We start from the raw sequence: 17,528 nt of genomic DNA on the forward strand, positions 1-17,528 counted from the left end.
GATGCCCCTCACTCACAGTCTGGGAGGATGAGGTCTTCAAAGCTTGGTGCTTTACTTAGAGCTGCTTATTCTATCGTTATCTATATATGTAGTGCCATTCATGTCAGGGTGATGGACACAGGCTCTTTGTAAGACTGGCACCATGATGTCCCTCACCTAAAGAGTAAGAGAATGAGGCCTACAAACGTGATGTTGTAACCAGAGCTATTGATGCTACAAGAATCTTTATATACCAGGGCACTCTCAGGGTCTTAAAGGTGGTGACACAATGACCCTCACCTAAGGACTGGGAGAACGAGACCCATAAAACTTGACTCTGAGCTACAAGTAGGTATCTTTATACATGTAGTGCCTTTCATGCCAGGATGATGGACATAGACTTGGTACAAGGTTGAGGTCCACAAAGCCTGGCGCTACATGTAGAGCTGCTTATTCTAAAAATATTTATATATATGAAGTGGCGTTCATGCCAAGGTGATGGACACAGAATTAGCTCAAGGTGGGTGTCGTGATGCCCCTCACCTTAAATCTAAAGAAGCATCACTCAGAACTGCCTATACTATGTTGTGCTACAAATAAGTATCTATGGAGTATCAGATAAGTATCTATGGGGTGCCAAAGCACAAATGTCCGAAAAATGACTCAAAATTCAAACTTGGGTGAGAGAACCGTCAAACCCTGGGTAGTTGCAAAAAAGGGGAAACGTAGAATCTTCATAAATAAAAAGATTCATTTTTTACCAAAATACCATGTGGCAGAAAATGAAACTCCAAGGAGTATAACGGCAGTAAGGCAATGCCTTCAAAACAGGCAATCTCTAAAAAACAAAGGCAGTCCTAACACGAAATCCCAAGAAGTTCAAAGATCCAGATATTCACAAAAAGCACGGAATAATCACCAGTGAAAATCCACCGATGCCGGCGCATTCAATGAACCGCAGAGGACTGTGGGTTTTCCTCAGCCTTGATTGGACTAAGGTCAGTCGTCATGACAGTGATGGACAGGTGGCCCCGCCTCTTGGGGAACCACCCACAAAATCCACGGGACAAGCACAGACACCTAGAAACCAAATAATACGCAGAACTAACAATGCAAATAAGTGATGGCAGGAACAATTATTAATATAAAGATAAAATGGACATAAAGAAGGAACTTGAAGACCAGCCTGGGGAGTATTACAATACCAGGGTGATGGACACAGACTGGCGATGTGATGCCCGCCTCATTTAAAGTTTAGTGGGATGCACAAAACATGAATTTGCACCCACAGCCGCTTGCTCTGTATAGCTGCAGTGCCCTTCATGCCAGAGGAATGTGTTTTCATATGCTGGCAAGCAGACCCCCATCCTTGTAGATATGGGACGGCAGGACACCCAGAATGCAATGCTGTGCCCTTGTCACCTTGAGCCTGTGCGTGGTGACATGTTGGAGGCACACAGGGGCTTCTCTCGGGATATGTGCTCAAGTTTTGTGACTGCTGATGGGTCCTCTTCGTAATTTCAAATGAAACGTAACGTGTGTGGAGAAGTCAAGGCGGGTGGCCCTGGGATTGGCCAAAGAAAGGGAGCAGCAAGTGGCCTCGGCAGAAGACATCGAGAAAGCAAAATGCCCGTGCTTAACGAGTGAAAGGAGCAGAAACAGTGAATTAAGTAAAGAAGAACTAAGCTAACAAAAATGGAAATTGAGGGAGAGTCCAAGTCGTTAACAGCAAAACCCGCAAGGCACTACATAACAGAAGGGATCAAAGGGGTGGCGGGGGACTTTTTGTCGGTGTTTGCCTGTTGGCAAAGTTTGAAAGAGAGATGAAAGCACAAACGGGCGTTTGATTTGCGCATCTAAGGAGGCAAAGAGGAGCTGATCGGCCACACGTCCCTCCACTTTTCAGACGAATGGAAAATAAGGGACAGAAACTGTGTGACCCGAAGCTGTGTGCCCTGCCCGCCCGAGGTGTTTGGGCCCGCCGGGCACTTCATTAGCCTCGATTGTGAAAGCTGACGCTCATAAAGAGTGGCCGCCTCGGCAGGCTTTACGGCCATGGAAAATTGCAAGCATATGAAAGAAATTAAAGCCTCGTTTAGCAGAGACACATGTCTGTCAAGCCCAGAGGAACAAAGGCCGCCATCCCTGGAGTGCGCGCGGTGGCCCAGCCCTCTGGCTGCCACTCACTCGCACGCCTGGAAATAAAGCGCCATAAATCACTTCATCTGCTCGGCCTAATAAACACCGGCAGGCCTTTTGTTGCATGATGGACTGCCATACAGGAGCCTGCTCGAGCACGCCTAAGAGGTGGGGAGCGCTGCCGATTTACACAGGGGGGCCCTGCCACGGCTCTCATTTAACCCTTACAAGAGGCCCGGAGGAATCGGGGGCTCTGTCGGGGGGCCCTCTCTGTGAAGCCACTGCTCTTCTACAGTCGAGAAGTGATCAAGCTGACATCCACGCTCCTTCTGGGTCGCAACTGTGCAGCTCTCTCGTCTCCGAGCCCCTCAACAGTCAGTGTGCACTTTGTCACTTTTCAAAATGTGTATTTTAACTGCCGACGTTAGCTTGATGATGGACTGGCAGGTCCATCTGCTTCTGAGACGAGCGCTGGTCCTTCTGAAGTGGATCGAGTGGGTGTCATGAGACATGGCTAGACAATGTGATGACGTGATGATGTCAAAGGTGACATGTCAGTCCTCAGAGACCAGTGACTCTGCGCAGAGTGTGTGCGTGGAACAGGGCACTGTACACAACAAGCAAAGTGAACATGGACTGTCGGCACTGGCCAGGCTCAGCTTAAGGTTCACAAAAATGTAATGGCAGCACCAGGTGAGCATGTCGCAAATGAGAACGCTAGCGGAGCACGTATGGCGGTACCCCATTGTGGCGAGTGAGTGCAAGTTGTAAACCTTACTTGAAGTACGGGACTCCTAAACACTGACGGGTAACTGCAGGGATAGTGAGGGGGCTTAACAAAAAATCCCTTCCATCATCAAGTTGAGAGAAGTTTCAAGGTAAAGACGCTCAACTCACTCATCACGACATAAAGGAGCTGTGCGTTGATTAACACATACAAGTAAGAATTCCTAGGCAGTTCTACTCACTGACCACGGCACTGGCTTAGCACACATTACACGTTATGTCATGTTACACACGTGTGCATAGCGGGGCACCTGACGGGGCTCTGAAAAGTAACAATACCACTATGGCAGGACAGGGGGCTCTGTCACTAACTAACACATCTCTGTGTCCACAACTCTGAAAGACTGGAGCCACAAGACGCCTGACCACGCCCCTGGAAACCTCCTAAGCCCCGCCCCTTGTGGGCTCGGCCGCATGACAGGAGAGAGAGAGAGAGAGAGAGCGAGAGAGACAGTGGCGGCAGCTCTCCAGATTAAGAATAACTTTGATTATTTAGATTTGTTTTGTACAATTTACATTTATCTTCTTTTCATTTAAATGAGGATTAGCAGGTTGTGCTCCTCCTGCATTTCACCATTCATATAAAATGATGCTATAACATCTATGTGTCTACTGTATAGTGACTTACCTATATAAAGGATCAACCAATCATAAAGTACTTTAATAAATGTATGACCAGTATATAATGGTGGTGAGTCCTGTGTGGTGCCTTTCTATCTATCTATCTATCTATCTATCTATCTATCTATCTATCTATCTATCTATCTATCTATCTATCTATCTATCTATCTATCTATCTATCTATCTATCTATCTATCTATCTATCTATCTATCTATCTATCTATCTATCTATCTATCTATCTATCCTTATATAGTGCCTTTCTATCTATCTATCTATCTATCTATCTATCTATCTATCTATCTATCTATCTATCTATCTATCTATCTATCTATCTATCTATCTATCTATCTATCTATCTATCTATCTATCTATCTATCTATCATATAGTGCCTTTCTATCTATCTATCTATCTATCTATCTATCTATCTATCTATCTATCTATCTATCTATCTATCTATCTATCTATCTATCTATCTATCTATCTATCTATCTATCTATCTATCTATCTGTTTCCCTGTCCTCTGTCCAAGTGACAGTAATGACTCATAAGCCCCTATAATGAATCTTCTCCCTTAATAATAATTATAACAGTTATTTTGCACTCCATCCTTGCTGCTGAGTTTCCTTCTCGTACACAAAGGGCCTGTCGTCTGTTATTGAGGAGAGGTGGGGGGGGTCAGAGGTCAAATGTTCCACTTTCAAGTCGAGGTCATGAGGCCTACCTTAAAGCCCTAGGCCAATAGCAAAGCTGAACTGGCAGAGCCAATTGAACCCTGACCTGCACGTGTGGAATGTGTGACAGGCAACTGCAGAAGACAAAATGAGGAAAAGGCAGAAAACGAGGGGCCTGTCCCACTCGCTGTGCTTGTGATGTGTTGAAAAGCCGTTTCAAGTGAGACCGTTTCAAGGTTCTACAGTTAATATGAACGTCACTTGTCGGTGACACCAAACTCCACTAAAATCAGTATTGTTATTAGAGGGGGCCACACACACACACACACACACACACTACATACCCCTGCAGACCCCAGCCATTACAATACTGGAGAGCCTTGTGAAAATGCTGCTAACATCAGCGATGAGGCTTCCAGTGAGTGGAGAAACACAAACTACAGAACCAAATGACACTCAGGCAGACAGACCTTCAGTGGCCACAAGGCCCAGACAGATGAGTATTAGCATCCAGCGTCCCCCTTACCCTCCCGTAGAGTCACGGCTGATTCTTGCCCCCCTAAGGGCCCCCTGTACTCGATCGCCCAAAGTCCCCTGCCAATCAACTCAAACAGTTGCCAAAAACTTCCGATAGCTTTTAGTTTTTTGAGTTTACTCAAAATAACAAGTCTAAATACTCATCTGCACAACAGCCAATTGATCCTCAAAGATGCAGCACAGAATTACTTGGGACAGCAGGTTCGGTGGGGGCACATTTTAATTAAATTGGTTATATGCTAAAGTGTATTGATTGTGGATGAGGAACTTCTGTGCCACCCTGTCATGTGCCCTGTGTGTCCGGTGCACAGTCTGGCCATGCACACTGTGGCTCCCTGAACCTTAATGTGACAATCAGCTTCGAAACGAGGACTGCTGATGGCTCACAACATGATGCATAATTGGAAATCTCGTGTTATTACACCACGATAATCACATCAGCCATGTCAACGTGAATGAAAGGAGTTCCTCCAGCGTGACAGTGGGCTGTCCACCCAGTCAGTCAGTCAGCCAAGTGACGCTGGGGTGGCAGAGGTGAGTGTCCAATGGCACGAGCATTTCACTGCTGAGGCGGGTCTCTACAGGCTACTCACTCGGTCACTTGCCCCTTTCACCTTTAACACCATCACATTCCCAATGTGGTGTGACATTCGGCTCCTGCTGGCTCAATCCAGCCATTCCCACTAAAGAAATATGGAAGCAAATGCATTAGAATGATGAACCAATTTGGCTCTTGCATTCATTATAGAAAGGCACTATATAAAAAAACACATCCATCCGTTAACTGAACCCCCTCACAGCATTTCAGGCTCTCTAGAAGCTGAGCCAGCAGCACTGGACACAGGGCAGCAGCCAGGGTGCCAGTCCAGTGCAGGGCACACACAAAGTCAATTCAGAGCTGCCCGGCTACCTGATATGCACATCTTTAAAATCTGAGTATAGCCACACAGACACAGGGTGGGCCACGCAGAGAAGGGTCAGGCTCAGGTCAGAAAAAATCTGCTGAAGCAGTGAGGCTCATATCCCAAAGTACAAGAAAAATGTATGAGAAAAATTACAGTGACCTAAAAAAGGAAATGCCCACTTGTCCAACTCTACGGAGTGCCATGTCGTACCGAGTCCTAATATTACACAAATCTGAACTAAGGTGGAATACAAAATGAAACACACAACCTTACTCAACAGGCCAGCATGCAGCTGCTTGACGGGGTACGACCTCGACTGACAAAGTAGGACATCTGGATGCAAGGGCCAGGAGAATAAGATGGTCATAAAAAAAATAAGCAAGTGGTCAAAGATGGAAATCAACAATCAATCTTCAAAAATCCATAATGCAAAACCAAAAATCAGAGACTTGTTTGAAACAGGAGTCTAACAGCAAACTCACAAAGAGTGAACCGCACAAAATCAGCAGAAAGTTTATCCATGGAGCTTGTGTGGTCGACCTTCATACTGTCGTGCTGAATAACGTCCAACGATGCACAGTCCTGGCGCGTGACGAGAGCGTAACCGAGGCAACAGGTGTCACATCCACAGTCAAACAGTGCTGAGACACGAATCACGTCAGGGAAAAGGAGCTCAAACCAAAAGCTCTGAGTGTACCCCGGAGCTCAGTGGCCTCAAGGACTGAGAAAGGGAAGACGTTTGGAGGCACCAGGACTCATCCAAGAGTTGGCCATCCAGCCAGACGGAGTAACCAGGCGTTGGTCAGGGAGGCGATCGAGAACCCAGTGGTCACTCTCAGAGAGACAGGAGACCCCATCGGCAGGACGGCCATCTCAATCAGACAGAAACAACTCTCGAGTACACGGAGGACTTTCAGCCACCGAATCGTTCAGCAGACGTGTGGCAAGAAATGCGATGGGGGCTCCTGAGGGCCAACGTCAAAATACCTGCAAAGACCCTCAGTGGGACGGGGCTATCTATCTATCTATCTATCTATCTATCTATCTATCTATCTATCTATCTATCTATCTATTATATAGTGCCTTTCACATCTATCTATCTATCTATCTATCTATCTATCTATCTATCTATCTATCTATCTATCTATCTATCTATCTATCATATAGTGCCTTTCACATCTATCTATCTATCTATCTATCTATCTATCTATTATACAGTGCCTTTCACATCTATCTATCTATCTATTATATAGTGCCTTTCACATCTATCTATCTATCTATCTATCTATCTATCTATCTATCTATCTATCTATCTATCTATCTATCTATCTATCTATCTATCTATCTATCATATAGTGCCTTTCACATCTATCTATCTATCTATCTATCTATCTATCTATCTATCTATCTATCTATCTATCTATCTATCTATCTATCTATCTATCATATAGTGCCTTTCATATCTATCTATCTATCTATCTATCTATCTATCTATCTATCTATCTATCTATCTATCTATCTATCTATCTATCTATCTATTATATAGTGCCTTTCACATCTATCTATCTATCTATCTATCTATCTATCTATCTATCTATCTATCTATCTATCTATCTATCTATCTATCTATTATATAGTGCCTTTCACATCTATCTATCTATCTATCTATCTATCTATCTATCTATCTATCTATCTATCTATCTATCTATCTATCTATCTATTATATAGTGCCTTTCACATCTATCTATTATATAGTGCCTTTCACATCTATCTATCTATCTATCTATCTATCTATCTATCTATCTATCTATCTATCTATCTATCTATCTATCTATCTATCTATCTATTATATAGTGCCTTTCACATCTATCTATCTATCTATCTATCTATCTATCTATCTATCTATCTATCTATCTATCTATCTATCTATCTATCTATCTATCTATCTATCTATCTATCTATCTATCGCTATTTGTATTATATAGTGCTTTTCATCTATCTATCTATCTATCTATCTATCTATCTATCTATCTATCTATCTATCTATCTATCTATCTATCTATCTATCTATCTATCTATCTATCTATCTATCTAAGAGCTCCTGTAAAATACACATAAAAATTACAAATAAAAGTTCCACTCTCTGGCCTGCTGAAGTGCAGGTACTGCTCATCACCTTTCTAACTACAGTGAAGCTTGGTGGTGGCATCATCATACTATGGGGGTACAGGGACAGGAAAACCGGTCAGAACTGGGGGAAGGATGAATGCAATCCAACATAGAGAGGACCTTGCAGGACCGCTGCTCCAGAGTGCACGTGACCTCAGACAGGGGTTAACGGTTTACCTTTCAGCATGACAATGACCTGAAGCAGACAGTCGAGACGATGTCAGAGTGGCTTTGTTGCAAGTGTCTGACCGTTCTTCAATGGACCAGCCAAAGCCCGGACTTCAATTCTATAGAGCGTGTGTGGAGAGATCAGAAGATGGCCGTTCACCGACTCTACCCGGCCAGTCTATCAGAGCTTGGGAGGATCTGCCAGGAAGAATGGAAAAAACTGGCCCATTGTAGGTGTGCAAAGCTTGTAGAGACTTGCCCAGGAAGACTTAAAGCTACCAAAGGGGCTTCTACAAAGTATTGAATGAAGGGTCTCAATACTTGTAGGGATGAGAGTTTTTGGTTTGTGATTTTTAATAAATTTGCACATTTTTCTGATTGTCATTATGGGTTACTGAGTGTAGACTGATGGGCAAAAACATCAAATGTTTACATCTAATGTGTGCAAAAACTGAAGGGGGTCTGAATGCACAGTAGATATGCTGTGTGTCTTTTGCTGGCTGGTCACTCATCATCGGTGACGTACCTTGGGGTCACTGGGTTTTTCGGGTCTTTCCTCAGCAGACCACCCTAACCCAAGCCAGACACGATGAGCCCCCAGCTTGTGCCCAGGTAGCTTTCTGCCACTTCTTCAGAGGAGGCACACTAGTTAACATTTCATACTTTCCTTGTCCACTGTGTCGCATTTTTTGACCTCCCCTGCTTTCACTGTCACGGCCATTTCCCAGCATTTGTGGCCCAACACCAATACCAAGAGGTGTGTTTCAGCACTTCGGCCCACTACTGAAGAAACTGGGAATGGGTGTCACTGAGTAGCAGTCCCAGGTAGACAGCTCTGGACCTCAAGGCACTGTCACATTTCAGTCAGGGTGCCATCCTTGCATGCCCACGTATCAAGGACGTGCCTGGCAAATGGCAATAAGCGTCACCTATCAGCAATTCTGCCAATCTGCATGAAGGAGACCCCCGTGCATATCGGGCTGCCAAATTATAAGCCTGTTGAAATATCACTCTCCCAAACATGTGTGCTAACATTTGGCCAACAACACCACAAGATCATTTTATTAACTCCTCGCTCATTTCATAGACTGCTGCTCATGTTGCGAACATATGCCATTCTGCCATTTCCTACCCTGTAATTAGAAAAGCCATATGAAAGAGAGAACGCACATTCAAATACTAAAATAAGCTTCATTTGTTTGGAGTTGGGAAAAAAAAGACATTTTAATTGTCAAGTAGATGTGCCTGCGCCGTAGCGAAGTATAAATATGTCTCGAGGCTGCGGGCGCGGACGGGTGGCGCTGTGGACGCGAGTGGCCGCCGGTCGCCCTCCTCCTCCTCTTCTTGTATTTTTTTTTCCCGTCATTCTAATCCCCTTGTTCTCTCACTAAGGTTGTTATGATGTAAGTCCCGGCGGGCGACACGGATTTGGTCGCATGCAGCATTACATTCAGAAAGAGTAAGAGCGAGAAAAAAAAAGGCCATGAAAGAAGAAGAAGAAGAAAAAAAAACGAGTGAGCTTGGGCTTAAAGTTCTGATAAGCTGCTAACGTAGTAATCAAAACATCTGGCATCTTAAAACAAGTGACAATGTAATCCCCAAGGACAAAGGCTCAAGCGCCACCCCCAGTGAAAAGGGATAAAGAGACACACACACACACACACACACGGTCTTAGCTGACTTTAGCACTTCTTTGAATGCACACTGTGTGGCGATAAGGGCTTTACTGAGGGTCTGCGTGTGATCTGCTAACACCACCTTTAACATCATCATCATCATCATCATCAAGGCCTACTAGGCCAAACTTAATGGAATGGAGGAGTGGAGACAGAAGTGGCCGCAACAAAGCCCACGTGACTCTGGTCAGGAGGCAGACTCTCACTGCTGAGCCACCCGGTACACGCACGCTCACTCCCTCACTCAATCACTTGCTCAATCTCTCGCTCTGACTCACTCACACACTCACTCACTCTCTCACTCACTTGTTCACTTACTCACTCGCTAACTCTTTCACTTACTCATTTGCTCACTCACGCACGCACGCACTCACACACTCATTCGCTCACTTGTTTGCTTACTCACTCATTCACTCGCTCGCTCACTCACTCATTCACTCGCTCGCTCACTCACTCACTCTCACTCACTTTTTTGATCACTCACTCGCTCGCTCATCCTCTCAATTACTCATTTGCTCACACACACACTCACTCACACACTCACTTGCTCGCTCACTCACTCTCACATACTCACTCACACTCATTCGCTCACTCTCTGACTCACTCACTCACACATGCACTCACTCACTCTCTCACTCACTCGTTTGCTCACTCACACACTCGCTTTCTCACTCACTTGTTCACTTGCTTGCTCACTTACTCACTCACTATCACTCTTTTGCTCACTCACTCTCTCACTCTCTCGCTCATTCTGACTCGCTAACTCACTCCCTCAGTTGCTCAATCACTCACTCTCACTCGCTCACTCATTCACTCATTCACACTCACTTTCTTGCTCACTCACTCACTCTCTGACTCGCTAACTCACTCACTCTCTGACTCACTCGCTCACTCTCTCACTGACTTGGTAGGTAGCTCACTCACTCACTCACTCACTCACTCACTCACTCACTCACTCACTCACTCACTCACTCACTCATTCATTCACTCGCTCACTCTATGTCTCTCACTTGCTCACTCGCTCACACTCACTTTCTCACTCATTTAGTCACTCTCTGACTCAATCACTGACTCGCTAGTTCACTCCATCACTCTCTCACTCATTCACTCTCTCACTCACTCGCTCTCTCACTCAGCATAGGTGTTAATATTCATACAAATCACAGCAGGCGGGACGACGGGGGGATATTTTTAGCCAGCTGCTAACGTAGGCTGTGATATTTTGTATAATCTGGAAAGTTTCTTTTTTTATTCAAACCAATTAAAATCCACCGTCTTTAAAAACACTGGGAGAATGAAAAAGGAAAATAAATAAGAAAAGCGCGTCGCCAACGTTAAGGGCCTGTCCACTGTCATTGTCATCATGCGGGCACCCTTCAGCCAAACGGGAAAAGACGGAGCTACAGTAATAGAAAAACATGGCAAGCACTTCCTGACACAATAAGACGCCGTGGCCTGACCGTTTCTTTTTCTCTTTTGTGTTATTAAATCTTGGGAACAGTTCTGTCTGGACAATCTAGGGAAACATGCAATGCGCACTTCCCACATGTTCCACACCACCTTCCCTCGGAAATACTGGCCTGGTGTGCCTTGTAGAGAGAGGAAGGAGGCCGCCCCGTGGCCAAAACATTGGTGGGTAGCGCGGACCATTCCACCGAGAGCCAGGGGGACGTCACTTAAAGTCCCCACCCTGCAGTGAATGTGCCCGTCACGCTGGAGTCACACTTGTTTCCGGCATTTACAGCACAGGCTGAAGCTTTGGCCTGATGGCCAACTCTAGGAAGAGTCCTGGACTTCTCTTATTTTCAAACTGGACTGTGCTGCCAGACTTAACACTGGGATTTTTGCCCAAAGAGTTCAATTGTGGTCTCATCAGACCAGAGGATCTTTTATCTTTGTGCTGTCAAGAGTCCTTTGAAGGCCACAATACGCCTCTTAGTCAAGGGTGGTGTCCATCTGAGAGACGGAGTGCTGCTGAGATGGTCCTCCTGCCCCAACTCTGCTCCCAGCTCTGCTCGAGTGACCACCCTGACCAAGGCCCTGATTGCCCAGTTACTTAGTTTGGCTGCTTGATCAACTCTTGGAAGGGTCCTGCTGCTTCCAAACGTCTTCCGTTTCACAGTAATTTAGGTCTGTGTGCCCTGGGGACACTCAAAGCTTTCAAAAAGGCTTTTGATGCGGAGATCGTCCTTGGCCTTGGGACTGGTTCTTGTACTGACATGCAGTGTGAACGGTGGGACGTCATATACAAAGGGGCACGTGTGCCGTTCTAAAGTTCAATGGCGCGAAGGTGAGCTGGTCAGCCAAGTGCTCTCATGCTAGAAAACACCAAACAATGATGAGGACCACAACATGACCCGATGACCCTCAATGACTCAAGTCAGCTGCTCCCCTGCTCAGCAAGTTGGACGCACTCCTCTTTAGCACCTCTGGAGCCCCTGACAATCAAAGGTGGGGCCTGAAAACTGCCATCCCACTAATGACACTCGAGAGAAAGACCCCAAACACGCCAGCGCAGAAAACCTCCACCTGTGCCCAGCTTTGGGCTCTTCGTCCCCAATTTGAGCACAAAGACGAGAGCAGAGAGGAGCGGCAACACTAACCTGAATTTGCTGCTGCAGAAGGTTGATCTTGTGCTGCTGCTGTAAGAGCTGCTGCTGTTGTCTGGCGATCTGCAGGAGAAAAGGAAAAGGAAGAAGGTGAAACACAAAGGAGAAAAGAAGAGGAGAAGTTAAAAGAGAAGAATAGACAAGAATGGAGAAGAGAGGAGAAGAGAAAAGAACATAAAAGAGGAGAAATTAAAAGAGAAGAATACATAAGACAAGAAAAGAGTAGAATGGAGAAGAGAAGAAAAGAGAAGAATGGATAAGAGAAGAAAAGAGAAGAATGGAGAAGAGAAGAAAAGAGAAGTGAAGAATAGAGAAGAGAAGAGAAGAATGAATAAGAGAAGAGAAGAATGGAGAACAGAAAAAAGACAAAAGAGGAGAAAATAGAAGAGAAGAATAGACAAGACAAGAATGGAGAAGAGAAAAGAAAAGAACATAATGGAGGAGAAATTAAAAGAGAAGAATACATAAGACAAGAAAAGAGAAGAGAAGAATGCAGAAGAGAAGAAAAGAGAACAATGGAGAAGAGAAGAAAAGAGAAGAGTAGACAAGACAAGAAAAGAGAAGAGAACAACGGAGAAGAGAAGAAAAGAGAACAATGGAGAAGAGAAGAAAACAGAAGTGAAGAATACATAAGAATAGAGAAGAGAAGAATGAATAAGAGAAGAATGGAGAAGAGAAAAAAGAGAAAATAGGAGAAAATAGAAGAGAAGAATAGACAAGACAAGAATGGAGAAGAGAAGAGAAAAGAACATAAAAGAAGAGAAATTAAAAGAGAAGAATACATAAGACAAGAAAAGAGAAGAGAAGAATGGAGAAGAGCAAAATGGAGAAGAGAAGAAAAGAGAACAATGGAGAAGAGAAGAAAAGAGAAGAATAGACAAGACAAGAAAAGAGAAGAATGGAGAAGAGAAGAGAAGAACGGAGAAGAGAAAATAGAGAAAAGAGGAGAAAATAGAAGATAAGAATTGACAAGACAAAAATGGAGAATAGAAGAATGGAGAACAGAAGAAAAGAGAAGAATAGACAAGACAAGAACAGAGAAGAGAAAAGAAGAGAAAGTAAATGAGGAGAGAAGATTAGACAAGACAAGAATGGTGAAGAGAAGAGACGAGCCGGCCCCGAGCGTACCACTACGACGTCAAGGTCCCACCATGAGATGTGGTCCCACGGCCTTCAGGAGGCGCTGTGCTCTTGGCTCGCCGTTTACTCCTCAGCGCAATCACACGGCAGAAGGCGAGCGGCGGCTGCCCGAGGTGCACAGGGGCTCTCGCCTTGCAGGTTTTTATTTCAGCTCCCATTCTGACTGCATGCCCGCTTCACTGAGCATGACAACCTAGTCTTAAGTGTCATTTAATTTTCATTTTCAAATATAATTACAAAGTGTTCACTGTAAGATATCACTCGTCTGCAAATGTGTCAAGATTAATTTGTGCGAGCTTATTCACAAGTGTCAACAGTTAATTACTGTGTCGTGTCTCCATGGCTAAATGACATTCTAACTTCACATTTTTTTTATAATGCTCTTCCTCTTCCTTTCCATTAAGGGCTCAGTCTATACTCTTACATGTGGGCAAATATTAAGGCGCATTAAATATCAGCAATCAGTATTCATTAAAACCATCTGAGCATACGACACGCCGCTGTGTCCCCATAAAACACGGCTTAACTGAACACATCATGCCGTTCCCGACGTCGCCTCCCTTACAAGAGCACATTAATTGTGTGGGCACAGACACACAAATGGGGGAGACGCCCGACCTGCAAAATAACCACTGAGGAAAACGTCTCGAGGCGGCCTGTGAGCCGAGTGATCTGCCCGTGTCACACCAGGGACCAGCGTGCAACAGCCTCAGTCACTACAAGAACAGCACTGGCTAACGGCCTCTTTATTTAGGCGGCTGTGTGTTTCCTTTTTTTTCAGTGTCACAAGTAAAAATCTGTGAATGAGTACCAAGCTGGAGTCCTTCACCTGAGCTGAGTGGGCACCAGGCTGGCTCAGTGTAAGTGGAACACATGCTGGGCCCTGGGAAAGAGTTAACGTCTCAGTTTAGCTGATGAAGAATTGTAAAGGATCATCACGGGACTAAAAATACAAACAAGGCGAGACCCTGAATACTGGCGGGCGTTTGAAATGAGGCTGCAGAGAAAGGGGGCCAGAGGTGGGCTAAATACAAACAGAGGAAAATATGTAAAGAAACAAAGAAAAACACAAAAAGTCACCAGGAAAAGAAAAGGAGCAAAAACAGAAAGAAAGAAAGAAAGAAAGAAAGAAAGAAAGAAAGAAAGAAAGAAAGAAAGAAAGAAAGAAAGAAAGGCACTATATAATGGAGAAACAAAAGGAACTATAGGATACACTATAAGATATGAAACAACCACTACTGCAAAACTACAAAAAATATAAGTAATCTGTTTACTGGGATAATGACCAGAAGATAAAGTAAGCAGAACCAGAAAAGATTATACATTAAATATACGTATTTTACATGTATAAAAAGAAAAACATAAAATTTATTTTAAATAAAATAAAGGCAGAAATTACAGAATGGAGTAATACACATAAAACAGAAAGCAAACAAATGGAAAATCAGAGTGTTCCTCAAATACTATATTATACGATACACACATACTGTATGATATGTACTAAATAAATAGTTGTGCAAGATGGTATATAATAGATCTGAACAACAATATAAAATATATAGATTGATGGCTATGAAGGCACTATATAATCAAAATATAAAGACAGATAAACAGATGTGAAAGATAAACACAGGTGCAGTAGGCACAAATATGGCACTATATAATAGATAGATAGATAGATAGATAGATAGATAGATAGATAGATAGATAGATAGATAGATAGATGAAAGACATTATCATTATATAATAGACATTAAGAAAGGCTCTATATAATTGATAGATATGAAAGGCACTATATAATAGATAGATAGATAGATAGACAGATAGATAGATGAAAGGCCTTATATAATAGCTAGATAGATAGATAGATAGATAGATAGATAGATAGATAGATAGATAGATAGATAGATAGATAGATGAAAGACGTTATATAATAGACATTAAGAAAGGCTCTATATAATTGATAGATATGAAAGGCACTATATAATAGATAGATAGATAGATAGATAGATAGATAGATAGATAGATAGATAGATAGATAGATAGATAGATAGATAGATAGATAAGAAAGGCACTATATAATGAATAGATAGATAGATAGATAGATAGATAGATAGATAGATAGATAGATAGATAGATAGATAGATAGATAGATAGATAGATAGATAGATGAAAGACATTATATAATAGACATTAAGAAAGGCTCTATATAATTGATAGATATGAAAGGCACTATATAATAGATAGATAGATAGATGAAAGGCCTTATATGATAGATAGATAGATAGATAGATAGATAGATAGATAGATAGATAGATAGATAGATAGATAGATAGATAGATAGATGAAAGACATTATCATTATATAATAGACATTAAGAAAGGCTCTATATAATTGATAGATATGAAAGGCACTATATAATAGATAGATAGATAGATAGACAGATAGATAGATGAAAGGCCTTATATAATAGATAGATAGATAGATAGATAGATAGATAGATAGATAGATAGATAGATAGATAGATAGATGAAAGACGTTATATAATAGACATTAAGAAAGGCTCTATATAATTGATAGATATGAAAGGCACTATATAATAGATAGATAGATAGATAGATAGATAGATAGATAGATGAAAGACATTATATAATAGACATTAAGAAAGGCTCTATATAATTGATTGATATGAAAGGCACTATATGTTAGTATATCAATTAAAGACTGACAGATGTTACATAGTAAATAGACTTGAAAGGTGCTGTAAGTGTAAGCCAGTTGTGATTAAAGCCTGGCAATGCCAAGCACAGACTGGCACTCGCTGCCCCCCACGCCTCACCTGCTCCTGCTGCTGACGGGCGAGCTCCATTTGCTGCCGCTGCTTCTCGATTTGCGAGGCTGCCAACTTCTTCTGCTCGTCGTGAGCGGCCAGGAGCTGCTCTCGTAAGCTGATGAGCTGGGTGATCATGGTTGAAAGCTGCCGCTCCTTTTCCGCCAGACTTTCAGGAGTACCTTAGAGATAAGAAGGCAACAGAAAGAGGGTCACAGGTGAGACCCGAGCCTGACTGGTGGCTTTGTCACACACAGTGACTCACAGACAGGGTTCATTATGCAATGTAGAAAACAGCAGTAAGAAAATGAAGACTGGAGTTGTTGCCAATGCTTAGCATGGCCTGCACACTCTGGGCAGGATAAACATGAGGAATCCCAGCTTGATACCCTGAAGGCAGGCGTGGCATGTTGGTATAGCAAGCCATCATCACAGGGCACTTCACAAAAGTCAAAAAGAAAGCTCACCCATTACTGTACGCTGGTCCAGGCTGGCATACTCCTGCTCTGCATTAATCAGCCAATCATGCAGTCTCTGCTGTATAAAGCGCCTTTCACTACTACAAGCGTCGTCACCAACATCGTCCCCGAGCTGCAGTCAGGCGCTATATTCACAAGAGGCCTTTCTTCAGGCTAAGCGCCAGTCAGAGCTCATTCACGCGGCACGCCGGCACTCTCACTTCCTCACAGCTTTTTCTATAGGCAGGAAGCCTCTGGATTGTTCCGTGTAAATTAGGGATCTGTCGCAGGTCGGAGGTGGCAAATTAGTGGCAGACAATGACGGATAATGGGGGAAACAAGGCCTGTGTGCTGTGAACATTCACATCATTACAGTGACACTCAGTGCTGCGTGCCGTCATCCAGCATTCAATGAACATCCGCGGATGTGCAAGGAAGAGCAGAAGGCGAGGGAGGGTGTGCAGGTGCCAGAGGGCATGGAGGGTGCAGTCTTTAGAAAACAAGGGAGTGACAGGCCCCACCAGAATAGACAGAAGATGCCACTGAAGGCCACTGCTGTCCCTATCGATGTAACTCTTGTCCACTCCTGGAGCTACCCTGGGCCACTTCTATTCCTGCTCAGAAAAGGTCACTGATGCCACTACCCCCTTGACTGGTCTTGTCACTCATCATCTACTGATGAAGGCTCCTAATATCATTCCTCTTCTACACAAGAATGTAAAGGCCACTACTGCCACTCCATCCAGTTACTGAAGGTTACTAGTGAGCACTCTGATGGCCACTGTGGTCACCTCCTCTCATCTAATCTATGATGGCCACTATGGTCACTTCCTTTCAC

At 43.6% G+C, this 17,528-nt stretch overlaps 1 protein-coding gene across 4 annotated transcripts in view; it reads right to left on the reverse strand.

The window, feature by feature from the left end:
* The window catches only part of sox6 (SRY-box transcription factor 6), a 264,750-nt gene that overhangs the window by 117,684 nt on the left and 129,538 nt on the right, over positions 1-17,528 (reverse strand). For all 4 annotated transcript variants that reach the window (XM_028796093.2, XM_051923458.1, XM_028796092.2 and 1 more), the window contains exons 4-5: positions 16,242-16,414; positions 12,257-12,325 (exon numbers count right to left, since the gene is read on the reverse strand). In XM_028796093.2, the coding sequence (XP_028651926.1) occupies positions 12,257-12,325; positions 16,242-16,414 (242 nt within the window). The remainder of the gene's footprint in view (positions 1-12,256; positions 12,326-16,241; positions 16,415-17,528) is intronic.

This window comes from Erpetoichthys calabaricus, chromosome 2 (assembly GCF_900747795.2).
Source record: "Erpetoichthys calabaricus chromosome 2, fErpCal1.3, whole genome shotgun sequence".
NCBI classification, from domain to species: Eukaryota; Metazoa; Chordata; class Cladistia; order Polypteriformes; family Polypteridae; genus Erpetoichthys; species Erpetoichthys calabaricus.